Here is a 26045-nt window from a genome sequence, read left to right on the forward strand (position 1 = left end):
TGTGTAACATAGGCTGTTGCTTTAATTTTTATGACTGCAAGATGATTCTATTTTTTCCATAGAATTAGAAAACACTGCTTTTCACGTGTTTTTAAATATTTAATTCTTAGTCTAAATTACACTCACTACTGAAAGACCATATTCTTCATGGGTTTTTTGCCAAAACATACCTGAAATAAAAGCATTTACTTTGTATGAGGAGCGTAGTTCTTTTTGATAATGAACTATATCCCTTTCACTATTTTAGAGACAAAAAAGTTGTATAATATTTAGTATTTTCTACATGATATATCTGGTATTATAGCTCTTACATCTGATAACTAAAGATCTTGCCTAACCAAAAGCAGTCTTTGAAACAGATGGTCCACTTGTCTTGCATAGGCAAGCTCTACTTATACTGTTGAACATGCATCCATAGATTGTGTTGTTCCCTGCTCAAGGAGGGTTCTAGCTTTCTCAATCACTATGCTTAATCCAACATAATGTAGGCAGTCCAGGACTGCTTCCTCTCCAGAACTGGGCAGCCAGAGCTTTTTTGTAACACAGTAACAGCAAATTACTGTGGTGTTGACACTGTTGATAAGTTTTTGTTTAGAAAGTGAGTAACAGGAAATCAATAAAAAGTTGAATATCCTTCTTCCTTGACTTTTTTTTTTTTAATACAACTTCATTGAGTGACTGCAGCCATGTATTCCAGCTTGAAAGAATTTATCTTTCCTCACTTCCTTCTAACCAACTTTGGCTAAGAGTTCTTATATTTTATATATGTGTGTGTGTGTGTGTGTGTATATATGATTTATTATATCTATATATATCTATAAAATGGGTAATACACAACAGTGTAATATCTAATTTATAACAACAAATAAATTTTTATATATAGTTATCATACATATTTCCTTTTTATGTATCTACCTTTGTAAACATACCAGTGCAACAGAAGAACATTTGTAGGAAGCGCACTGTGGTTTTTTACCTAAGAAGTTTTTTTATTGATTTAAGCTATTAACCACAATTCCCCTCTCTTCAGGTCTTAAATGTTGCCAATTATATCACTCATATCTATCAGTAATACCATATTTATTATCTACCGCAGTGAGGATCATGGCAGAAAAAAGTATTTTGTGTTCACATCTCTTAACAAGAGGAACCAAATGTCAAAGGATATACGTTTCAGATATTGCCTGAACAAGGTGCACATCTCTCCGTTGAGGTCAGCCAACACAGCACCAGAAAGAACAGTTCCGGGGGTTCATGCCTGGGGCCTGGGGTAGTTTGACCCCGTCAGAACTGTTCCCCTCTTTTGCGCACCGTATTTCAGAGCCTTCGGGTTGCTTCCATTCAGTCCATCAGGACTGTGCATGTATATACTCTGCATACTGCTCTCTTGAAACAGATTTTAAATAAGGAGGTTTTACTTTCTTTTTTACTGACATCTGGATACCAAGGAATGGACCAGAACACAAAAGATAATACAGAGACTTTCAGACTCATTTTTGCGTCACCTGCAAACAGTCCTCAGTGGACAAATTGGCTTGAATTCTAGGGTCTTTGCTAGAAGACTGTCCAGAACTCCATGGAGGGGGGGGGGAAAAAAAAGTAAGTACCTTCAAGGGCTGTACAGTGAGCTTTATTGCCACTGAGAATTCATTGAGAATGCTGATTGAAGCAAAGGGGATCTGAGGAAGTTTACGATGGGGGAATTGCAGGGAAGCAGAAAGCTCAGATGGCAAAAGAAGGCTTGTCCTTTCCTGTCCCCCCTCCACAACTCTGTGAGTAGCAAGTCAGATTGCTGCTTTTTTAAATGCCCTTCTCTTGCTCCTGCAGTTCCTCACTCAAGGTGGCGATCTCAGTGTTGAACACTAAGGAAGAGATTTTAAACTAAACCTGGTCAAGAGCTGACAGTAAAAAGTCAAAAGGCATGCAATATTGTCTGATAAAGCCCTGAAACTTCAACAGGCCATTCACCTCTATAACAAGATTCTTACTTTGCGTAGTCTGTAAACATCTTGTCCTAGAAAAGTATGCAATGCATTTACTGTCTGCACTAACTTTAGCTTTTCAATGCAGACTTTCCTCAAAACCGAGGTTGCTATCACCATATGTCTGCGAGACAAGGCTGCCTGACAGAAGAAATGCTACTTGGAGTGTGAATTGGGGATCCAAAGCCAGTACAGCAAGATGTACGCTCACCTTCTAACGTCTCTAGTTCTTCCTCCACAAACTTCCTGGCAGCAGCAGGCCTGCAAAGGGACAAGGCAATTCATAAGCAGAAAAAGCAAAACTCTCATAAACCAAAAAGATACTAGAATTCACTGACACCCCTTTGGGTCTGAAAGATCAAGGCTAAATTTACTTCTGAAATTTGCTTTACACTTGGCATACACATTTTCAACCTGTACTTCAGTCAGCAGAGATGGCCACCCAAGACTTGGCCTGCATAGTTTTAATACTAACAGAACTATACATTGATGTGTAATCATTAAAAAAAAGCGCTCACTGAAGAGACAACAATGCTTTAGGCTACAATACTGGGAATTAATTTGATACATGGTAAGGACTACTGTAACCATAACCAGTTTTTGAACCAACTTCGGTCACAGTAACAGAAGTGCTTTCAGTCTAGCACTTCAGAAGTAAAGGCTTGATCTTGCAGCCTACAGTACAGCAAAACAGTCTAAAGTCCAGTTTAGCTGGAGAGTTTGTCATAATCACAGTACTCAGGTGAATGGTTGAGCTTTTTCTCCTCTTAAGGGTGTGTTATTAAATAAACCTCATGATTCTGCAGGAAAAGAACGTCTCAAATGGGAGATGGGTGTAACTTTATACCCCACTACTAACACCTCAAAGGACCAAGAACCACCAGCCTGAAAGTGGTCTATTCCTCTTCCCAGCAACTTTCATATCCCCTATCACAGCTCCACCACCATCCTGAAAAGCATAGTCTCTTCCTGCTCCCAGCAACTCTGAAATTACACATCACAGTTCCACCACAACTACAGACTTTGAATCCATTTTCTCCTACCAAAATCTTGTCCCTTAAAGTATCACAAATCTGACAGGCCTGTAAACAGTTATGTGGATTGCTGACTCCTCAACTGTACATTACTTTTCTGGTCAGAATATCGGCAGTGACCTTCCCCTGTGCCACCCAGCATTCAGCTCTGTGCTCAGATCTGGTGTCTCAGTTTGATGCAGTGCAGGCATGATGCACTGAGACGGACTGTAGAGGTGGTGGGGTGGTGAGAGTTGTGAAGGTTTATTGCAGGGCTCTCGTCTAAGTGCAGGCAGGTGCGATCAGGGTTTTTTTCCTCTCAAATACCAGAACTGAATCCTGTCCCTGAAGGAGAAAGCAGGGAGGAAGCTGGCAGTCACTCAGTGACTTGTCACGTGAAGAGCAGCAGCAGGAGCTGAAGAACCCACTGAACTGAGGAATACTACTCCAGAAATGACTGAAGGTGTATGGGAAGGGGGAGGGTACTGGCACTGGAGGCCCACGGCAGTCACTCCTACGTGTTGTTTGTGTGCGTTAATTAAACAATTGTTTTATTCTTTGCACTTATGGCTGTGTTTTCTGCAGTCTGTTTGCACTCAGTAGAAAGTGCCTCAGGACAGTGCCCAAGGAAGAGGGTACTCATGGTGTTGGGTGGGGGGGCTGGTCCCAGGTCTCTCAGGTGCCTTTGGGGCCCTCAGGGTTCCCAGAGAACCCCAGTGCTGTTCACAGGGCTGCAGGGGATTTCCCTTGCCCTTCACTTGCAGTTTGATGTGCCTCAGAGCCCTCCATTTGCCCTCTGAACCCCTCAGTCCTCAATTTGAGTTGTTCCAGAGTCTTCTGTATGCCTTCCTGTGTGCCCCTGAGCCCCGTGTTTGCCTTGCAGCGTGCCACAAAGTTTTCTGCTTAGCTTTCTCCCATCCCAGAGTTTTCCCGGTGCTTTTCGGTGTGCTTCAAGGTCAGCTGTTTCTCTTTCCATGCATAGCAGGGCTCTCCCTTTGCCTTGTGCAACCAGAGCCTTCCATTTACCCTTGTCATTCCCTGAGGTTTTCTCGGTTTTCCTTTTACTGCACCCAGAGAGCTCTGCATTTGTTCTCTCATCCCCTTAATACTCTTCCCTTTTCCTTTTTGTGGACCCCGGGGCTCTTCCTTCAGCAAGCTGCCGTCAGCATCTGAGACGCACCTCCGCTGCCCCAGCAGAGCTGGTTGTCTCCTTCGGGGCTGGTGGCCACGCACCGCGTTCCCCGTGGGCTGCTGCTGTGGGCCAGGGGGCTGGGCAGGATGGTGCCACGAGCGGCAGGCCTGGCCAGCATGGCTGATGGCGGTGGCCCCTCGGTTTCCCCACGGGCCGTAGCTGTGAGCCGGGGGTGGCTGCCCGCCATCAGGGACGCGGGGGCTGCCCTGGCCGGCGCTAGTGTGGGACCACGGAGCCCCCGCAAGCGCGGCCGGCCGGCACTGCCGCTGCGGCTGCAACCGCCGAGGGGGTCAGCGGGGGCTGCGGGCGTCCCCGCAACTCGTAACGCCGCGGTCAAAGTGACACAAGCAGCGGGGGCAGCTGGGGACGCGCACGGGGTCACTGTTGGGTGGGAGTCCCGTGGGGGGAGCCCGGCCCCCGGGCTGAGCATTGCGCAATAACCTTAGTTACCAACTAACCAAAATTGGCGTTTTCCAGTACAATAGTGATGAGTTCTTCCTTATCTAGAGCATTTATGGTTGGTTTGTCCGAATGTGTGAGAGCGTGTAAACGTAAAGATGAGGCATGATTTAGCCTCAGTGCCTCTTCCTGAATGTGCGTTCTCAATAAACAGTAAATGCTCAGATGAAATTTATGTTTCAGAGTCTACTTTGATAGGGGTTTTTTCCCATCTCTGGTAGGACCAGGCATGGTTGTCCCCAGGGGCTGGGGCTGTCCCAAGTTGACAACAGGGGAGGGGTGAAGGCAGGCAGGGAGGGTGTGAAAAGCTGTGAGGGCTCCTGGTAGCAACAGCTTTGCCCAGGTGGGGAAGGCAGCCGCTGTGAGAAGTGATGCTACAAGAAGGAGGACTGTGCTGAGCTTTCTTGTTACGGGAGCAGAAGGGAGAGTCCCCAAGAAAACATGAACAACCCTGGTTCTCCAGGGACCCTACAATGGCACAAGAGACCCTGGAACAGCCCTTCACTCCCCACAGCAGCCCCAGAGACACCGTGTAACCGCCTCCCAATGTCACCATGTTCAGGCACCTTTTCCTGCATGCAGAGATCAGTTGTGTTTATGGTGCAGACAGAAGGGTGTTGGGTCATTTATGTATGATGTGAGTGTGTGCCGGGCAGGGCAGTTCCAGCCTGTGTGTGTGCCATGGTGTAGTTTGTGTAGTCTGTGTTCTGTGTCCTATGCCATACCTTCCTCAGGTCTTGATGCCCACTGTTGCTCCTTGCGCTCGGCAAGCTCAACGAGCACCTCTGTAGCAGTCATGATGGTCTCGAATGCCTTGCCTCATTGGCATAGTGCCAGTCACGCACGTCCTGTCTTGCAGTCGAAGCTAGAAGCGTGGATCTGTCTTGTGTGTTTTGTGATGTAGACATTTCTGGATGGTCATGGTTGCGGCAGCCATCCAGGCTGCATCAGCAGCTCTTTTTTTGAGAGTTCTGTTTTCATGGAGTCCTCTTCTGGGGGTTTCTTCCCCATGTTCTTACAGTCTTGGGTCTTAGAGCCCAGGTTACCACACATCCATCATCCCAGTTTTGGTGGCAGCTTTCTGCCGTGGGCTGTGGCATTTGACTCTTCTCGGGAGCTGCTGTAGAGCATCACTACTTTGCTGTCATAGCACCATAGGGCTTCTTGGCTGGTGGTGTTATCCCTCCAGGAGTCATTCGTCTAGCGTGTGGTCCTCTTGCATTTTTTGGTCATGTCATTTGTAGTGTCTGCGTGCGGTGTCAGTCTGTGTGTGTGGTTGGGTTGGAGCTGTCCTGCCTGGGGGTGTAGCAACAGTAGAGTTAGGGGCAGTGGAGCGGTATGGTGCTGTGGTAATATGTTGATCTGTCTAGTTTCTCTTCCCATGGATCATATGGTCCATCTCTGGGTGAGTAGCCATTGGCAGCTGGTGCAGAGAGTTGTTCCTGTAGCATCTCTCAGGTGCTGAGTGGGCAGCTCAGGCCTCTTGGGAGCAGCTGTTTGCATGGTAGTTGAGCAAGTGCTATCTTGAATGTGCCAAAGCTTGTATATGTGGGTCTTAATGTCTGTTCTTTCTTTTTTTGCAGGCTGTAGTTAGAATTTAGAAGGCATACGCAAAAGGGAACAAGACATTTGTCCTCTTCAAGCTATCGGTCCACATCCAGATGAGTTGTTTTATATTGTTTTTTCTTCAAACGCAGAGTGACCAGCTGCATGTCAAAGGGCAATGGAGGCAGCGAGTGGAGTGCTGTAAGAAGGTGGGCTAGCACATGGTATGGGAGAGCAGGTGCTGTTGGTGGTGGCTATGACTAGCTTATGCTTTTTTTTTTTTAGCTTTGTTTGGAAGGTGCAAAGCAGCACGTAAAGCAGGCTGTCTGCACTGGAGCTCACCCAGGTGAGTAATGAAGGGGACTGATGTGGTGGTTATTTTTGAGGTGTCATGTCGCTGTAGATAGAATCATCCCCTGTTGCTTGGGTTTTACAGGTGGTGGCACCCTGAAAAATCATACTGGGGCAGATGACTGCCCAAGGTAAAGGAGCAAGAGAGAGGAATCGCTGTGGGTGGGCCATGGTTTTGAGCAGTATCTCACCATGTGCTTTTTCTTCTTTTTTTTTTTTTTTTTTTTCTCTTTTTTAAGATGCCACTCATAGTCCCAGAGAGGTGAAGCCATGCACCTGAGCAGTCTGCGAAGGTGAGGTACCTGTCACCCAGGTTGGAGTTCAATTGCAAAGTAGCATGAGGCAACTCAGTGATGTGTTTCCCTTTGGTTTTGCAGGTGCAGCAGTAGGCTTTCTTCAGAAATGGCTGGGCCTTTGAGGTAAGCTGGTGGAAGTGAGAGGAGCGGCACAGCAGGCCCCGTGGAGTAGGTGAATGCTTATGAGCACAGTGGTCATCTTATCTCTTTGGTTTACCAGGTGCCAGAGGAGATGTTGGCCACAGCATCTGATTCTGGGTGTGGAACAGGTGAGTGGAGTCCATGGTGCCTCTGAGGATAGTGTTTTTGTGTAAGAGGTCTATGTTGGCTGGTATGACAGTGACCTCCAGCACTCTCTTTTTGCAGATGATGAAGAGGCACCTGCTGATTGCAGCAACATCCTGGTTACATGACGTGGTCTGTCTCGAGGGTGGATTCTGACCCCCCAGCCCTCTGAAAGCGAAGCTGAAGGGCAAATGGTATGGGTGGGTGGAGGGAGAGAGATTGCAATGTGGGACAGGCAAGGTGTTTAAAGTCAGTGCAGTCGAAAGGGATGTTTAGGATCAGTCATGTTTTGGTGCAGAGGGAGGGTGTGGGGTTCATGCTGCATGAGGTGAGCATGTGCTGGGCAGGGCAGTTCCAGCCTGTGTCTATGTTGTGTGTCATTTGCATAGTCTGTGTTCTGTGTCCTATACCATACTTTTCTTTAGGTCTTGATGCTCACCCCTTGCTCTTTGTGCTCAATGAGCTTGGTGTGCACCTTAGTAGGCATCCGTAGGGTCTTGACTGCACCGCCTCATTGTCGTGGTGCCAGTCGTGCACTTCTTGTTTAGCAATCGAAGCGAGAAGTGTGGATCTGTCTTGCGTGTTTTGCATCATAGGTGTTTCTGGACGGTCAACTTTGCAGCAGTCATCCAGGCGGTGTCAGCAGCTCTTCTGCTGAGTGTTCGGTTTCCACGGGGTCCTCTTCTGGGGTTTCTTCCCTGCATCCTGAAGAAGTAAAGGTCGGAGGCCGTCTTGGCTTAGCGACCATGAAATGATAGAATTCTCAATTCTTGGCCAAGTAAGGAGGGGGGTCAGCAATACCACTACGATGTACTTACGGAGGGCAGACTTCGGCCTGTTCAGAACACTGGTTGAGAGGGTCCCTTGGGAGATGGTCCTGAAGGGCAAAGGGGTCCAGGAAGGCTGGGCCTTCTTCAAGAAGGAAATCTTAAAGGTGCAGGAGCAGGCAGTCCCCATGTGCCAAGAAGAAGAGCCAACGGGGAAGACAACCGGCCTGGCTGAACAAGGAGCTTTTGCTGAGACTCAGGGAAAAAAAGGAGAGTTTATCACCTTTGGAAGAAGGGGCAGGCAACTGAAGAAAAATACAAAGACCTCGTTAGGTCATGCAGAGAGGGAATTAGAAAGGCAAAAGCCCAGCTAGAGCTCAACCTGGCCACGGTCGTAAGGGATAACAAAAAATGCTTCTATAAATACATTAACAACAAAAAGAGAGCCAAGGAGAATCTCCGTCCTTTACTGGATGCGGGGGGGAACATTGTCACGAAGGATGAGGAAAAGGCTGAGGTACTTACTGCCTTCTTTGCCTCAGTCTTTAACAGGCACACCAGGTATCCTCAGGGTATTCAGATCCCTGAGCTGGAAGACAAGGATGGAGAGCAAAATAAACTCCCCATGATCCAGGGGGAAGCAGTTAACGACCTGCTATGCCACCTGGACACTCACAAGTCTATGGGGCATGAGGGCATCCACCCAAGGGTGCTGAGGGAGCTGGCAGAGGAGCTTGCCAAGCCGCTGTCCATCATTTATCAACAGTCCTGGTTAACAGGGGAGGTCCCAGATGACTGGAGGCTTGCCAATGTGACGCCCATCTATAAGAAAGGTCGGAAGGAGGATCTGGGGAACTACAGGCCTGTCAGCCTGACCTCGGTGCCGGGGAAGGTTATGGAGAGGTTCGTCTTGAGGGCACTCACAGGGCACGTGCAGGACAACCAAGGGATCAGGCCCAGCCAGCACGGGTTCATGAAGGGCAGGTCCTGCTTGACCAACCTGATCTCCTTCTACGACCAGGTGACTTGCCTAGTGGATGAGGGAAAGGCTGTGGATGTTGTCTACCTGGACTTTAGTAAAGCCTTCGACACTGTCTCCCACAGCATTCTCCTGGAGAAGCTGGCGACTCGTGGCTTAGACAGGTGCACTCTTTGCTGGGTAAAAAACTGACTGGACGGCCGAGCCCAGAGAGTCGTCATGAATGGAGCGAAATCCAGTTGGCAGCCGGTCACAAGCGGAGTCCCCCAGGGCTCAGTTTTGGGACCGGTCTTATTTAATATCTTTATCAATGATCTGGATGAGGGGATTGAGTGCTCCCTCAGCAAGTTTGCAGATGACACCAAGTTGGGCGGGAGTGTTGATCTGCTGGAGGGCAGGAAGGCTCTGCAGAGGGATCTGGACAGGCTGGATCGATGGGCCCAGGCCAATTGTGTGAGGTTCAACAAGGCCAAGTGCCGGGTCCTGCACTTGGGTCACAACAACCCCATGCAACACTACAGGCCTGGGGACAAGTGGCTGGAAAGCTGCCTGGTGGAGAAGGACCTGGGGGTGTTGGTCGACAGCCGGATGAAGATGAGCCAGCAGTGTGCCCAGGTGGCCAAGAAGGCCAACGGCATCCTGGCCTGTATCAGAAATGGTGTGCCCAGCAGGAGTAGGGAGGGGATTGTGCCCCTGTACTCGGTGCTGGTGAGGCCGCACCTCGAATGCTGTGTTCAGTGTTGGGCCCCTCACTCCAAGAAGGACATTGAGGCGCTGGAGCGTGTCCAGAGAAGGGTGATGGAGCTGGTGAGGGGTCTGGAGCACAAGTCTGATGAGGAGTGGCTGAGGGAGCTGGGGTTGTTCAGTCTGGAGAAGAGGAGGCTGAGGGGAGACCTCATCACTCTCTACAACTCCCTGAGAGGGGGTTGTGGGGAGGTGGGTGTTGGTCTCTTCTGCCAAGTGACAAGTGACAGGGCAAGAGGAAATGGCCTCAAGTTGTGCCAGGGGAGGTTTAGGCTGGATATTAGGAAAAATTTCTTTACTGGGAGAGTGGTGAGACACTGGAATAAGCTGCCCAGGGAAGTGGTGGAGTCACCATACCCTGGAGGTGTTCAAGGAAGGTGTGGACATGGCACTGCGGGACATGGTTTAGTGGGCATGGTGGGGTTGGGTTGGTGGTTGGACTTGGTGATCTGACAGGTCTTTTCCAACCTTTGTGATTCTATGATTCGTAAAGTCTTAGGTCTTAGTGGCTGGCTTGCTGGGCATCCATCGTCCCAGTTTTGACAGTAACTTTCCGTCACAGGCCATGACGTTTGACTGTGTTTCCCAGGTCTGCTGTAGAGCATCTGTGCCATGCTGTTGTAGCACTGTAGGACTTCTTGTCCAGCAGCATCTTCCCTCCTCCGGGAGCTGTTTGTTTCGCCTGTGGCGTTCTTGCATAATACGGTCCCGGTGTGTGCAGCCTCGGTCTGTGGGTGCGCTTGGGGTGGAGCTGTCCGGCCTGGGGATCGGCACGGGGCTGTCCTTAGGCGCGGCACAAGCTCTCCCCGCCCCCGGAGCCAGGCTCCGAGCGCCTCCCGGCACTGCAGCCCCGCCGGCCCGGCCCCACCGCTCCTCGCTCCGCCGCAGGCGGGCTCAGCCTTCCCAGCCGCCCGCCTGCTGCGCTCGGCGCCCGCACCCAGCCGCAGCCCCGCCGCCGCTTCCGCCCGGTACGTCCTGCGGCGGCGGGTGACCCGGCGGGGGCGGGGCGGGGGCGCTGCTTCCGCTGCCGCCTCTCCGGGGCGGAAGGGGCCCTTGGGCAGCGGCAGCACTTCCGGGGCAGCGGCAGCGCTTCCGGGGCAGTGGCGGCAGCAGTCGGCGGCGGCAGCAGGAGCAGGAGCAGGAGCATGAGCATGAGCATGACGACGCTCCGCGCCTTCACCTGCGACGACCTCTTCCGCTTCAACAACATGTGAGCGCCGGCCGCCGTCCTCCCCCTCTCCCCGCCCCCGAGCCCCCTGCTCGCTCTCCGCACGCTCGGCCCGTGGCCGTGCGCAAGGGGCTCCCCTTTCCCTCAGGCACCGCCGCCCCCCTTCCCCCGGCGGCGCTCAGGGCGTCCCCTCGGCCGGCGGGCGGGGCCCAGGCCCATTGTGAGCGTTGCTCTCCCCCCGCAGCAACCTGGACCCGCTGACGGAGACTGTATCCTTCCCGCTGCCGCCCGCCGTCGGGGAGGAGGCGCGGGGCCTCGCGCGGGCGGCGGCAGCCGTGCCGGTGGCAGCTTGCTCCTTAACCGAGCGCCTCAGTACGGGATACCCTTCTACCTGCAGTACCTGGCCCACTGGCCCGAGTATTTCGTTGTCGCCGAGGCGCCCGGCGGGGAGCTGATGGGTTACAGTGAGTGAGGGCGACTCCGCGGCGCCAGGTTTTCCAGTATTACCGTCTCACTGCATTGCCTATTTGGGGGGTTATAACGCAGGAGCTTTTCCTACTCTTCGCGTTTTCCAGATACGCAATAGGGAAGAGAAACGTTATGTATCATCTTCCCGTTTCATAAACGTCTGAGGGTATTACATAGGACTTACAGCAGTAGTTTTTGGGTTGATGTTCCTGGTGTGGCAAGGACTCTTGACTGTGGTAACGTCCACCCAGGTTTTATACAGGTGAATGTATGCGTACAAGCATTTCTGTAATCCTGGAATTAAGTCCCTGCAGTCAGCTCTGATCTCACACACTGTCGGTCACCAGTAAGTAAAAAAGCTGGGCTTGGGTTTTGTATCGTCCTCTAAGAGAAAGCTCTGGGTCTGGATGTCAGTTGCTTATTTGCTGTGGAATATTTGTGTTTTTCAGAAGTCATTCCAAATAGAGCTGTTGGTTTGTTTATTCCTTTCAGGGTTTTTCCCTGTGTTTTTGGGGGTGGCGTTGGCAAAGCAGACAGGGCAGAATAGGGGTCTTTGCAGGAACCTGGGAAATAAAGTATTTAACATAGTAAAGCTTAAAGCATTTGCTGTACAGAAGGTTTCTCCATAACCACCACATCAGTTATTGGCAGTGACTGATATTTAGAAGAGTGCCATGTGGAAGCGTGAATATTCATTAGTGACCGAACACTGGTTTGCTTCTGTGTAGAAAGGAGAGGAACTACAAAGAAGCCCCCCAAAACAACATCCTGTTTTTGTTTTGTTTTGTTTTGTTTTTCCTTAAACATACCATGTTTGCAGGGCCTTAGCTTTCTATTGCCAGATTGGCAAAGCTTCCCAAGCTCTGTTACTTGATAAGTCACCAAAAGTCTCCAGTAGTTGCCAGGATGGTCAGTTTGGGCTTCTAGCCCTCCATTCCTCCATTATGTTAGTCAGATCCTGAATTCCGCTCAGTTAAAGACTCCCGAAAATTGCTTAAAATTTGCATTTGGAAGTCATGCCTCAAACAATGCATTTGCAAAAATTATTATTATTACTTTTTTTACACTAGTCAAGAAACTACTGTAATACTTGAGCAAAATGGCAGTTCTAGTGGTGGCTGAATCACTGAGTGATAACATAGACATCCCTGTTTAAGCCTTTACTACAATCATTGCAATGTTTGTTTATGCGCTGTTTGGTTCTTTTGTAAAGATATATAGCTGTGAGTGGTGCGTTATTCCAAAGGTGCTGCTGCTCTGATGCTCTGTATGTTTACAGTAATGGGTAAAGCAGAAGGCTCTGTGGCTAGGGAAGAATGGCATGGACATGTTACTGCTCTTTCTGTTGCGCCAGAATTTCGGCGGCTGGGTTTGGCTGCTAAATTGATGGAGCTACTGGAAGAAATTTCAGAAAAGTGAGTACTGTGCTCATCTTTAATCTTTTAAAGTAATCTTTCTACAGACACCTGTTCGTGGCTTAGATATTTGATTTGCATGAAACAGACCCAGAATTTTGCTTTAAGTAGTGTAGTGATTCACTGAAATTCCCCATAGTTAGAGAACAAGAATTATGAATGTTGCTTGGCGGTTTAAAATCTCAGGGTTTCTCTGAAAGTTAACTTGCCAGAATGAGTAGGAAATACCCTGAATTCCAATAGGGATGCTGTATAAAAGGTCCTTTTCTTGACAGGAGAAGAGCTTTGCGAAATGTCAGCACTTGTTTCCCCTAGGGCCTCCAACATACTTGTTTAGTAATTGTGGGCTTTGTGCGATTCCCTCAGGCAAAATCGTGAACAAATTTTGTACGGCAGGCAGTATCTTAGCTTACTTTCTATCTTGTGCTTGGTTGTTTGTACCTGCTGAAAATTTAATTTAGTGTCAAATGAACCCACACAGAAATGTCCTTAACTCATGCTGGTAGGGCAACCCCATTGTAGTTGGTAAAATCAGAAAATAGTATGACATCTTGAAAGATTTGCCTTGTGAGGAGAAGGGCTGTCTCCTGTTAGGCAACTGAATCTTGTGACTGATTGTACCACTCCCCCCTGCCATGCACTTCGAAGGAGGCAGTCCCTAAGCCAATGCAATCTAAAATGTGGATTTTTTTTTTTTAATATTTTTTTATGGATATGAGGCTTGTGTGGGTGTTTAGCTTGTCCTGTTCTTTCTGTTCGTAATTCTGAACCCGCTGGCTGGTGTAAAAGAATGGTCATGTGACAAAAATAAAATGAAATTTGTGCCTATGCTGGATTTGCCCCTTGGTAAAGGACTGCGTCTGTTATTACAGTGTAAAAGATGTTTGATTAGTGTATCACATCATCAGACCTGCTCTTGGTCTGATTACAAGTTATGGGTTATTATTTAGAAATACATTCACCTGCTATTCCTTACTGTGTGTTTTTGGTTTTTATTTTTTCCAAGAAAGGGTGGATTTTTCGTTGACCTCTTTGTGAGAGTATCAAACCAGGTTGCAGTAAATATGTATAAGCAACTAGGCTACAGTGTGTACCGGACAGTATTAGAGTACTACTCTGCTAGCAGTGGTGAGCCAGATGAAGATGCTTATGGTAAGTACTTGTTCTGCCTCAAGTTGAATGGAAAGGGTCTCATGTTGAAGGTTCCTGGGTTTGTTTGTATGATTTTTTTTATGAAACAAGTTCAGATAGTTGTTGATGAATGGGATTTTGTATACTCCTTTAGATAGTTTTCCCTACTGAATATTACATCAGTTACAAAAATTAATCTTGCAGTTTACATGTTTTGTAGCATCTGTGTCAAAATAAACTACGCAACAAGAATAAATTAGTAAGTACAAAGACACTTATCCTGTAGGTAAGATGAAAATAAAAATGCAGTTTCTTATCTATTTTTTCTTTCTGAGGAATGCTCACACCCAGTGGCTGGGCTTTTTGCTGATGTTATTGCGGGAAGGAATGGCAGTGCTGTCCTTGTTTCTTCCCATAACAGGGACTTGAAACTTTGTTTTTCTCAGATGTCTAACTACAAATTTACAAGTGTCAGTGGTCAACAGTGGCAGAGAATTGCGTGGCATATTCAATTTAAAAGGGAAGGAACATGGAAATTCAAGTATGTTCATTCTGTTAACAAAACTGAAGTACCAGCTGCTTCCTCTTTCTAGACCTTCTTTCCTTTAAATACCCTCCCCAAAGGGTTACATGGCCATGCTGTATATCTTTTATGTTCTTGCACTATTCATTTGATATGCGGAAGTGCTATGAAATACAGGAGCTATGGACAGATATCTACGATTGTTGCAGATGCCTTAAATCATATATTTGTCCTTTTAGCCTGCCATTTCCTTTCCATTCACTTGAATTTCATGCAGTGTTATATTCGAATTGATAACGTTGCTGCTGAATGACGTTAAGGTCATCAAGGTATTAGAGTGTGTCCAGAGGAGGGCGACCAAGATGGTGAAAGGTCTCGAGGGCAAGACTTAGGAGGAGCGGCTGAGGGGAGGAGGGGGAGGCAAGACTTAGGAGGAGCTTGGTTTGTTCAGCCTGGAGAAGGCTGAGGGGTGACATTGCTGTCTACGGCTTCCTCAGGGTGGGCAGTGGAGGGGGATGTGCTGATCTCCTCTCTCTGGTGGCTGGTGATAGGACATGAGGGAATGGGATGAAGCTGCATCAGGGGAAGTTCAGACTGGACATTAGGGTGATCGGTCAGTGGAACAGGCTCCCCAGGGAAGTGGTGACGGCACCAAGCATGTCAGAGTTCGAGGGGCATCTGGATGATGCTCTTAATCATATGGTTTAGTTTTAGGTAGTCCTCTGAGGAGCAGGGACTTGGACTCGATGATCCTTATGGGTCCCTTCCAACTTGAGATATTCTATGAAATCTTGGTTAAAATGATCTTACCGTAATACAGAATTCACTTAATGTGGCTTTGTGCAATGACTGTCTTATTATAATAGCATTTTTTTTCTTTTGCCACAGATATGAGAAAAGCTCTTTCCAGAGATACGGAGAAGAAATCAATTATACCTCTGCCTCATCCTGTGAGACCAGAAGACATTGAGTAACTGTAAGCTATGATTCTTAGGCAACTTACTAAAAGTGTCAGGTTCCTTCTCCCCCCAGCCCCCAAGAACTTATGGATGACAAATCTTAGGCTCGATGCTTTTTGGTATTTCATGGGGAAAAACAATATTGAGAAGCTTGCTAATGCTGCTTGGTAGTGGCTGCATAGTCCTGCACTTACACCATTATTTTTCCATTCAAATATTGAGAGATTATGAAAATGGAATTACCTCATGTATGGTGTTTTCTTGGTTTTCTTTCAAACCAAAAATAACCTGAAGTCAGTAACAGTAAAAGCTCTTCAAATGCATTTATTCATGACCAATGAAAATACTGTACAATACCCAAGAAACACAGCAGGGGAAGGCAACGTATTAATACTGGCACAGAAGATAAACCTGTTATACATAATGTAGAAATGTCTTTCCCCTCTTCATGGCACAGGCGTGGGACTGAACTTAGGTTCACTGTTGATTTGAAAAAGCCAGACAACCAAAGCAGTCAAGGCTTGCTTTCCGCTGTGAACCAGATTCAAGACCAATTCTTTGTTCTGGGTATCCATACATACCTTAACGTGCTGTGTCCACTGAAGTAATCTGCAGTAAAGATTTCTTGTTTCCTCATACTCTTCTTGCTCAATTTAAAGATCAATGTGGGATTTCCAGAGAACCTGTGAAAGAGAAGTCTCTCCTTATGTTCACAGAATCCTCATACAACCCTGTGTCTAACACTGAGATAATGCAGGGTTTCTTTAATGGAGAAGCATGGATAAACGTGGAATTTGCAGAAATGAAATTCAGAGATCAGAGTATAAACTGACCGTATGAGCTAGGATTAAGACTAAGTAATATCAAATCTTGTGCACATGATCCATTTAGGTTACTCCTGTAAGCATATTTCTCCCTCCATGTTTTATCATGGGTTTTATAGTCCTGTGTACCCTGCCAAGAAACAGATGCTAACTTAGACGAGATACAGGCTAAGCCATTATGGTGAGCAGGTTTGTTCAAGCTGGTAGATTATTTATGTTTTAATTAGCCACACTGTGTAATAAATACTGGGGTTTTTTTCCTGTTTTTCTTCGATCCTTATATACAGCTTTCTGTCCCTTTTGTCCTCTCACTTTCTGTCCAGCATCCTGGCTCTCTTGGTCCTCTATTAGTCCATCTGCTCCCTATCCTGTTCCCCATCACTATTTTGCTCTCTCTTGTTTTTTCATTTTTTTTTTAAAGTTCCCTGTGCCTTTTTTTTTTTCACTCCCCCATTCCTCTGTCTTCTGCCACATCCCATTTTTGAGGCTATGGAAGTGACATCAGGAGTGACAGGTTGTGAGAAGCAGGTCCTCCAGCCCAGGTGTTTTTACCTTCTCCATCTCTTTGTCCCAATCTGCATCTCTACTACTCAATCCCTCTCCCCTGTTCTCTGTCCCCCTTCCCCCCTTCCCCCCTTCCCCCCTTCCCCCCTTCCCCCCTTCCCCCCTTCCCCCCTTCCCCCCTTCCCCCCTTCCCCCCTTCCCCCCTTCCCCCCTTCCCCCCTTCCCCCCTTCCCCCCTTCCCCCCTTCCCCCCTTCCCCCCTTCCCCCCTTCCCCCCTTCCCCCCTTCCCCCCTTCCCCCCTTCCCCCCTTCGTTTCTTTCTCCATCTCACTGTCCTTTTTTCCCTGTACCTTTCTGCCTTTGATCCTCAGTCCTTGTCCCTCGTGTTACTTTTCTAACTCTGTCCTGCTCCCCATCGCTCTTTTTCTCCCTCCCTCTCTGCTGCTCCTTGCCCCTGTCTTTCTCTCCCCCCCAGTCATTATCTCTCTCTCTCTCTCTCTCTGTCCTTTCCCCTTTGTCTCTCTATCCCTGTTTCCTTCTTGTGTCTCTACCACTCTGTCCTGCTCGCTGCCTCTCTTTTTCTCATTCTGTCCCAGTGTCCTGCTCCTTGATCCTGTTTCCCTCTGTTTCTCTGTCCTTTTATCTGTCCTTCTCCCTGGCCCCCATTTCTCTCATGCTTCCTCTTCCTTTTTTATTCTCTGTTGCTCTGTCCTGCTCCCTGTCTCATTGCTTCTTACTGTATCAGTCAGTCTGGCTCCCTGCCCCTATTCTTTTTTCCTCCCTCTCTGTCACGCTGTCTGTCCCAGTTTTTTTCTGCATCTCAATACTACTCCCTGTCCTTTGTCCATCTCTGTCCTGCTCCCTCTCCCTCTTTCTGCTGCCTCTCTTCCTCTCTCCCTGCTGTGTCTTTCTCCATCTCCGTTGGACTCCCTGTCCCCATCTTTCTCCTGCTGTCCTGTTCCCTGCTTCATGCTTTCTCGTTACACCCCATTGTCCAGCTGGCTGCCACTTTTCTCTTCTCTTCTAGTGTCCTGCGCCCTGCTCCTCATTTCTGGCGGCCTCCACCTCTGCCCAGCAGCCCATCGCTCCAGGAGCCAGCCGACTGACCATCCTTTCCCTGCCGAACCCACGAGTGTGGCTCTGGGAACAACTGCTGAGGTGTCTTAGGGGGAGTGTTGGGGGCCCTGAGCCCTAGAGCAGACTCGCTCCCGGGACTTGTGTGTGACTGAATAAACACTTGCCATCTCCTTTGCCCTCCTGGCTGCATTTGCACTCATGCACATCGGGTGAGGGGCTGTGCTGGAGCCCGGGAGAGGAGGTGACACACTGTGGGTCGGGTGATGGCCCCCTGTTCCTGCTGGGCTCCAGCTGTGGGCTGGGGCTGGAGGAGCCCCAGGGGCGGGCAGTGAGGCTGATGGTGACGGCCCCTCCCTGTAAGGGGGGGCTGCTGGTGGAGGGGCTGGTGCTGCCCTGCCCCCGGTGGCTGTGGATGGGCTGGTGGGAGCTGAGGGAGGAGCGGAGCAGCGCCAGGCTGCGGCTGCAAGGAGGGAGGGTGAGCGAGGCCGCGCGATGGACCAGCGGGTCCCAGGGAACGCCCGGAGGAGGGTGCGGGGCCTGCGGGGAGTCAGCGGGGCCTGTGGCAGAGGCACGGAGCGGTGGTGGCGGGGGTTCGGGGGTGCGGCGCCGTGTCGGGGCCAGCGACAAGGGCTGCTGGGAGCCGGGCGGCGGGGACGCTGGGGAGCCGCGTGGTGCTGGAGCCGGCGGCAGGGGCTGCCCAGCGACGGGGCCGGGTGTGGGGGACGCGGGGGGACCGCCTGCAGCCGCGCTGTGGAGCGCGGGGCTCCGCTCGGGGCTCGGCCGGGCTTCCCGGTGCGTCGGTGTCGTCGGGGGGGGGCGGAAACGGTGTCCCTGCAGGGCCAGCGGGCAGGGCGGGCTGCCTCTCGCGGCACGCCGGGAGCTGTAGTCCTGGGGCACCGGGCTTCGGGTCAGCGGCGTTGGTTCCCCGAGTGTGCCGGGAGGCGTAGTCTTCCGCCACTCAGCTGCCGGGCGGCCATGCTGTGTTTGCCAGTGCACGCCGGGAGGTGTCGTTTTTGCGGACTCGGCTGCCGGGCGGCCGCATTGCTCCCGGGCACGTGCGGTGCGGCGTAGCCCTTGCTACGGCCGTGGCCCCGCGGCGGGGCCCGAGGATTAGTTTCGTCGCTGGGTTAGTGCGGTTTCCCGCGGGCTTCCCGCTGCAGCCGCTCCCCAGCCAGCCGTGCGGCCACGCCTCGAGAGCGCATGCGCAGTGGTGCGCCGCCCTGCGTCCGAATAGGGGCACTGCGGCTCGGGCGCCGCGCGTGTGTGGTGGCATGCGCCACAGCTCTCGCTGCTGCCACCAGGCGACCAAAGTCGGTACTACAGGTTGGGTGCCGCGCATGCGGGCCGTGGCGCGCGCCCGTGCTCACTGCCGGTCTGGCGAACGAAACACAGGCGGGCGGCATGGGGGCGCACCGTGCTCCACCCTGCCATCCGCCGATAACGGCAGTGCCTGCGAGGCGATGCTGCCGTGCTCGTTGCCGCCTCCCGTTACGGAAACGCTGCTGCCGCCCCGCGTGCGCGGTGTCGGCGGGCACTCGCCACAGGAAAGGCGGAACTGCCGCCCCTGGGCAAGTGCCGCCCGCCGGGCGCTCGCTGCTGCTGCCGCCTTGTGGCCAAAGCGCGGTACTGCGGCGCCAGCACGGTACCGGTGCGAGGCAGCGCTGCCGCCGCAGCATGGCGGTGTCCTGGGCACGATTCCTGGTGGGTGAGGGCCAGGAACACCGGTGAGACGGGCGAGACCCTTTGGCGGGTGCAGGGGTGTCTCCTGCCCACCGGCGGCCCGGGGATGGCGGGACAGGAAGCTTCAAACCGCCCGCTGCAACAGGCTCCCGGTCAGCGGGAGGCGAGCGGGGTCAGTGTAGCACCAGGGAGTGATCCGAGAGCTGGTGGAAGGGAAGAGAGGAAGGAGGTGGACGCCCGCCCAGGTGCAGACGCTGAGCGCCTCTCTGACTAGCGAGACCTCTCCCTGAGCCTCCCCTGGTCGCAGTCACCCTGTACAGCTGCCCCCAGCTCCAGCACCTCCCCTGAAGCCTGTCCCGTATCCCCAGGCTTCCCCCAAGCCCTGTCGTGAAGGTGGCAAGCTGGCCCTCGAATGCACTTGGTTCTTCCTTAATGCAGGTGCCGTTAGCAGCAGTGCGGGGAAAGAGCGGTGTCTCCAGAAGCCCTTGCAAAGGAGGAGATTGGGCCCGGTGCAAGCTATGGTAATAATGGTCACTGCTGCTTTTTTCCCTCTCCCAGAGGCTGTCCTGAGGATATGGTTGTCCGTTCCTCCCCTGGGGATGCCATTGACTACACCTGCCTCAGGCTTGTGTGGATTGTCTCTGCCCGGCCCCACTCCCCTCATGGCATGGGGGTGAAAAGGAGCAGGCGGAGCACTTACTGGCTGTGGACAGGAGCTGCCGTGGCTGAAGCTGAAGAGGCCGGAGAAAGGTAAAGAAGAAGAAATTGAAAGCCATCTGTCCGGCAGCTGCCTCCCACTGCAGGCAAGAGAGTGCCTGCCTCTCCAGGTGAGGAAGGATCCCTCTTCATAGTCCACAGTGGGCCAGACCACCAATGCACCACAGGGTCTGTATGCATAACCCAAAGCACGGCACGACTGTGTAGTGTGCGAGCGAGCAAGGCTACATGTCTAGGAAGCCTTGTCTCATAAGAGCTGTAAGACACCCACATATCCTCTTAGGTGGAGGATAGCCAAGCGACCAGAGTTACATAAGAGGAAGGGAGGACAGAAGACAACAAGAAGCGTCTGAACTGTCAAAGTCTCTTGGCAACACTGAAAGTGAGAGCTGCTGGGAGTCCCGGGCCCTCAGGGCCCTGCCTCACCTCTTGTACATCCTGGGCCTTCTCTGCCCCTCTCTCTTTCCCATGCTGCTGTGATTTTTTTTCTTTTTTTTTTCTGTACCTTTCCTCTCTATTCTTCTGTCCTGCTTCCTCTTCCTCTCTCCCCTTCTCTCTCTTTTTCTACCACTGCCTTTTATTTTTCTCTCTGCACTTTTGTCCTGCTCCTTCTCCTTCTTTCTTTCATCTTCTGTCTCTGTCCTGCAGCCCACCACTGTTTTTTCCTTTTTCATGTCTTTGTCCTGATCTGCATCTGTTTCTTTTTCTCCACAATTTCTCTGGCCTGTTCCCTGGCATTCTTTTCCTCTCTGTGCCTGTATGTGCCGCTCCATGTCCCTGCCTTCCTATCTTTCTCCCTCCTTCCTTCTCTTTCTCTCTCTATCCCTTTGTCTTGGTCACTGTTGCTGGGTTTTTTTCATTCTGTGTCTTACTGTCCCTGTCCTCCTTCCTGTTAATCTCTTACTCTTTCTGACCCTTTGTGCTGCTCCCTGTCCCTATTATTTATTGCTTCATCTCTGTCCTGCTCACTGTCCCTGTTTTCTCTTGTGCTCCATTTCTCTGTCATTCTCTCTGTTGCTCTCATTGGCTCTCTATCCAAATGTCCTGCTCCCTGTGTCTCCCTCTTCTGCAGTATCCCACTTTCTGGCTCCCTGGCTGGTTTTGGCTGGGGTAGAGTTAATTTTCTTCATAGTAGCTAGTATGGGGCTGTGTTTTGGATTTGTGCTGGAAACAGTGTTGATAAAGCAGGGATGTTTTAGTTACTGCTGAGCAGGGCTTACACAGCGTCAAGGCCTTTTCTGCTTCTCACATCGCCCCACCAGCGAGCAGGCTGGGGGTGCACAAGAAGTTGGGAGGGGACACAGCCAGGACAGCGGACCCCAACTGACCAAAGGGATGTTCCAGACAATACGACGTCATGCTCAGCATATAAAGCTGGGGGAAGAAGAAGGAAGGGGGGGATGTTCGGAGTGATGGCGCTTGTATTCCCCAGTAACCGTTACACGTGATGGAGCCCTGCTTTCCTGGAGATGGCTGAACACCTGCCTGCTGATGGGAAGTAGTGAATTAATTCCTTATTTTGCTTTGCTTGCATGCGTGGCTTTTGCTTTTGTGGAATAATTGCTGGAGGTAATTTAGGAATTAAATTTATATTAAAGGTACAGCATTGAAGAAATCTTCAGGGTGGAGTGTGGCAAATATGCAAGGAATCCATCCCACAGAGGTTCCCTAGGCAACCTTAGATGTTGGCAACACCAGGGGAGCTTGGTGCGCTGACTCTAAGAGAAACTACACGGAGGGTGGAGCGGAGTGAAGACACCGCGGCCAGGCTCTGTGATAAGACGGGAACTGGAAGGTACTATGGAACTGACAAGCTGCATATTTGCTACCCTGAGCTGCATATTTACCACCCTGAGCCAACAGTTTGTCATTTTTTGACAAAATACTATCCTTTGGGTGAACTTTGCTCATTATAATCTCATTATAATACCAGAAAACACACCTCCATCCCAAAGCTACCCACCTCCAAGGTGCGACCACCCCTCACTGAGCTTGCGCTCTGAATTTTTCTTAGTCTATACCTTTAAAAGTAGACGAGAAACTTTTACACCAATTACAATAGAGGTATGTATGACTAGAGTCACTCAAGCTCCACCTGTAAGGACAAATAATATAAAATGGCTTAAGAGAGGAAGGATGCCAGGGAAGATACCATCGCAGACCACCTTTGACACCTGGGATCAGTCGACGGGCTGAGCCTCTCTTCCCCCCCACAGGGACGCCTTTGGGTAAGATTCGAACACTTGGTTATACCAAGTGCTTCCCCGGGAAACTTAGAAATCTCTATAGAGTTGCTTTATAACTTAACGCGTTTGTAGCCAGGTTATATTACTCATATTCTTGGTATTTGCACATGCTTTGCAAGCAGTAATTTTATCACCAGCAATCCAAAAGAACTTGTGTATCTGTTGCTTCAATAAACTGCACTATTCACTAATCTAGCCGTGACAGTTCTCATTGAACGCCACCAAATCCCTTAAGTGTGGCCGTGCTAGTTCATGGAACACGACTAGACTGAAAGTGTGCAGTGTTACGAGTATACCCGTAATCGTGAGAGTTCAATACATTGAACGCGACCGGGCTTGTAACACAGAGAATTGGGCATCACTCAGAATCTAAGCCTAGCTGCCCCCAGCCCCTCTGATATCTGAGGACCAGCTGGAACGCAAGGGGGTTTATTTTCTGCCAAATTGCTTTGCCCTTTAACGCGACAGCTTTACCTATTAAACTGTCTTTATCTCAACCCACAAGTTTTCTCACTTTTACTCTTCCAATTCTCTCCCCCATCCCACCTGGGGGGAGTGAATGAGCAGCTGTGTAGTGCTTAGTTGCCAGCTGGGGTTAAACCACGACACTGTCTCTCACCTGTTTTCTATATCCCTCTACCCATCTTCTTATCTTTCCTTGTCCCTCTGGCCTGCTACCAATCACTGTCTTTTTTTTTTTTCTTTCTCCATCTCTCTGCCTTGGTCCTGTCATTCTTCTTCTCTCTCTGTCTCTAATGTTTATTTCTCCATCTCTGCCCAGCTCCCTGTCTCTCTTCTTTTATTCTCTCTGTCTTCCATCCTCCCCCTAACTTTTTGTCTGTACATCTCCATACCACTGCCTATCCCATTGTTTCTCACTATATCCCCGTGCCTGGCTCGCTGGTTTGTTCATTATTCCCCTCTGTCCTGCTCCCTGGCCTTTTTTTCTCATCCTGTAGTCCATCACTGTTTCCTCTTTCTCCATCTCTTTGTCCTGATCTGTGTCTCTCTTTTTTCCTCAATCCCTCTGGCTTGTTCCCTGTCTCCCTCCCTCCTTCCTTATTCCTCTCATTCAATTTCTCTCTCAGTCCATCTGTTCTTCTCCATGCTCATAATTTTCTCTCTCTTTCCCTCTGTCCTGCTCCCCGGCACTGTTATTCTTCCACCATGTCCCTGCAGGGCTTCTCATCTCCTCTTTATTGATTTCTCCATCTCACTGCCCTTTCCCTGTACCTTTCTTTACCTGCTCCTCAGTCCTTCTCCCTCATTTTATTTTTATCTTTCTGTTCCTCCGTCCTGCTCCCCATCGGTGTATTTTTGTTCTATCTGCTGCTCTAGTTAACAACTGCCGAGTTGTCCCAGGGGAAGGGTGAGCGTACAGGCACCAAGCCCCAGAGCAGGCTCACTCCCGGGACTTACACGCATTAACGAATAAACACCTGCTGTCTCCTTTGCCCTCACGGCTGTGGTTGTAGTCCTTTGTACTTGGTGAGCGGCTGTCAGAGAGTCCAGGGGAGCAGGTGACAGAGTGGGTGTAAGGGGCTGTGGCTGCAGCTGTGGGCTGGGGGAGCCCCAGGTGGGGCCAGTGAGGCTGGTGGTGATGGCCCCTCCCTGTAAAGGGGCTGCCACTGGTGCTGCCCTGCCCCGGGTGGCCGTGGCGGGGTCGGTGTGAGCCGCGGGAGGGGCAGAGCGGTCACGGAGCGTGGCCAGGCTGCGGCTGCAGCCCGGGAGAAAAGGTGAGCGGGGCAGGGCGTCCCTTTTGGACCACGAACGTCCCAGGCGGTGGTGGCCCCGGGGGTGGGGGCCGCCTCTGCCCGGGGCCGGGGCCGTGTGGCTGGACAGCAGCAGTGGCTGTGGGAAAGGCCCCGGAGGCCAAGGCGCACAGGGGTGGGCAGCGTGCCTGGGCAGCAAGGACAGGCCTGCAGCCCGGGCTGTGCTGCAAGGGCATGGGTGGCACCGTGGGGAAGGGGTTCCTCTGCGCCGCTGGGCCTAGGGGAGGCCGTGCCTGGGCGCTGGCTGTGGGCTGGGGCTGCCCGGGTCCCGGCAGACACAGCCACGGTGGAGCGAGGCCAGCGGAGGCCCCAGCTGGTTGGGAGCTGGAGCACCGGAGGCACGGGCAGAGGCCAAGGGCGTAGGCTCTGCTCAGCCTGGAGAAGAGGGAGCACAGGGGCTCTCCAGCTCTGCCTGCCTGTCTTTCTCCCGAGATGGAACAGGCACTGACGAGCACTGGGGGAAAATGGTCATCTTTTATTGGCCTCAGAAAGCTTCCACAGCCGAGCAGAGGCTGGCAGCAGAATGTCCTCAGGGCAGCTGAATGCCTGGGGCGCTGTCCATGCACCCATCCCTCGCGTGCCTCCCCTTGCCGCTCCTTCTGGATGCTGTGCAGGCTCAGGGCCAGCTGCCATCTTCGGAGATCCACACGGTGCTGGCAGCGGGGCGCTGTTCCTCTTGCTGTCCCGTGATGCAGGTACAGCGGAAAGCTGTGCGCAGAGCCCTGAGCGCCCTCCTGAAGAAGGAGGGCCACCACTGTTGAGCTGGGGTGTGCGGGAGGGCGGCCATGCCTGTGGGGGAAGGAGAGCTGTAGGCAAGGGGCTGGGCGGGTGACAGGCAAGCTCCCGCCTGCCACTCGCCACTGAGGGCTTTCCCCAGGGAGGGGTGGCCAGGGCATGGCCAGCCCCCAGGTGAATAGTGCTGCTGGCCTGGCCTGGGTGCCGCTCACTGGGACAGCCGGGCCAGGCCTGCCCTTGCCGGGGCAGTGCTCGACTCGGGGACGTACCTGGGTCATCCTCGGGCATGTCCCTGGAGGCAGAGGAGGGCTGTGCGTCGCCTCTGTGCTCTGAGGCCGCCTGCATGGGGAGAGCAAGAGCACAGGTAGGGGAGGGAAGGGATGTCGGCGGGATGACATGGAGAGCACCAGGCATCTCCCTGCCGCACACAGCCCGGGCACTGCGTCTGCCTCTGGCACCTCGGGATGCCCGCTGCTGACCACACGTGCCTGGCTCACCTGTTGCCGAGGGTCCCGAGCCAAGGGAGAAGCCACTGGGTCTCTTTCGTTATCTGCTGCTGGGGCAAGGTGGGGTGTGCCCGCGTCTGCTGCAGGGTTTTGAGGCATTGAAGAAGCCACTTCAGACTTGTGCGCTACCAGGGAGACAATGGCTGTGCTGGCCTCTCCTTGATGGTCTCCAGACATGGGAGAAGCCATGTTTTCTCCATCCTGGCATGCCTCAGGGATGAGAGGGGCTGTGCTGGCCTCTCCCTGACGCTCTCCAGCCAAGGGAGACTCTGTATTCCGAGGCGCTGCAGGTGTTCTTGCTGCCGTTGCCACATCCATGCTTTGTGCCAGGTCCTGCTGTGGCGCCGGCTGCTGCCTGGGTCCCCGGCTCCCAGTGAAAGCCTTGCCCAGGGCCTCATTCACGAGGCACCGGGCTGTCTCCCGCAGAGCTGCCTCATAGGCTGCGGGGATGTGCGGGGCAGGTTCCTGGCTCTCTGCCTGTGCTGCGCTGGCCTGCTCACCCAAGACAGGAGAAGCTGGTGCCTTGGCCTCCAGTTGCGCCCTGGGAGCATGGTGCCCCTCTTCCTCAGGAGCTCCGGCCAGGGCAGAAGCTGCCAGCTCGGGATCCGTGAGCCCTGCCGGGGCAGGAGACGCGCTCTGCAGGTCGCCGTCTGCCTCTCCTGCCGCCTCTGTGCCTGTGCTGCTGGGCCAGCCGGGCCCCTCCTGGGG

General features: G+C 51.7%; 3 protein-coding genes across 3 annotated transcripts in view; 2 read left to right on the forward strand and 1 right to left on the reverse strand.

Moving 5' to 3' along the window:
- The window catches only part of MSH4 (mutS homolog 4), a 44216-nt gene extending 36937 nt beyond the window's left edge, over positions 1-7279 (forward strand). Inside the window, exons 21-23 of the mRNA XM_059821597.1 lie at positions 6920-6961; positions 7059-7107; positions 7205-7279. Coding sequence (XP_059677580.1) covers positions 6920-6961; positions 7059-7107; positions 7205-7279 — 166 coding nt within the window. The remainder of the gene's footprint in view (positions 1-6919; positions 6962-7058; positions 7108-7204) is intronic.
- Positions 7280-10726: 3447 nt separating this feature from the next.
- LOC104257222 (N-alpha-acetyltransferase 20) lies at positions 10727-17851 on the forward strand. Its single transcript, XM_059821782.1, has 7 exons — positions 10727-10823; positions 11026-11050; positions 11155-11245; positions 12529-12664; positions 13671-13816; positions 15207-15294; positions 17632-17851. The coding sequence occupies exons 1-6, from the start codon at positions 10759-10761 to the stop codon at positions 15290-15292; spliced, it is 549 nt and encodes a 182-aa protein (XP_059677765.1). The 5' UTR covers positions 10727-10758; the 3' UTR covers positions 15293-15294; positions 17632-17851.
- Positions 17852-23781: 5930 nt separating this feature from the next.
- LOC132317585 (uncharacterized) lies at positions 23782-25829 on the reverse strand (the record flags this gene model as incomplete). Its single annotated transcript, XM_059821598.1, is given in 6 exon segments — positions 23782-23820; positions 24546-24704; positions 24706-24938; positions 24941-25205; positions 25207-25271; positions 25274-25829. Coding segments are annotated over 6 exon segments (1317 nt in total), but the record flags the coding sequence as incomplete, so codon positions are not given.
- Positions 25830-26045: the final 216 nt, after the last annotated feature.

Source organism: Gavia stellata, chromosome 10 (genome assembly GCF_030936135.1).
Source record: "Gavia stellata isolate bGavSte3 chromosome 10, bGavSte3.hap2, whole genome shotgun sequence".
Lineage (NCBI taxonomy): Eukaryota > Metazoa > Chordata > Aves > Gaviiformes > Gaviidae > Gavia > Gavia stellata.

Coding starts and splice junctions, on each gene's coding strand:
- LOC104257222 (XM_059821782.1), top strand. CDS start 10,759: ATGAGCATGAGCATGACGACGCTCCGCGCCTTCACCTGCGACGACCTC. Junction 10,824..11,025: donor CTCTTCCGCTTCAACAACAT/GTGAGCGCCGGC, acceptor CTCCCCCCGCAG/CAACCTGGACCCGCTGACGG. Junction 12,665..13,670: donor CTGGAAGAAATTTCAGAAAA/GTGAGTACTGTG, acceptor ATTTTTTCCAAG/AAAGGGTGGATTTTTCGTTG.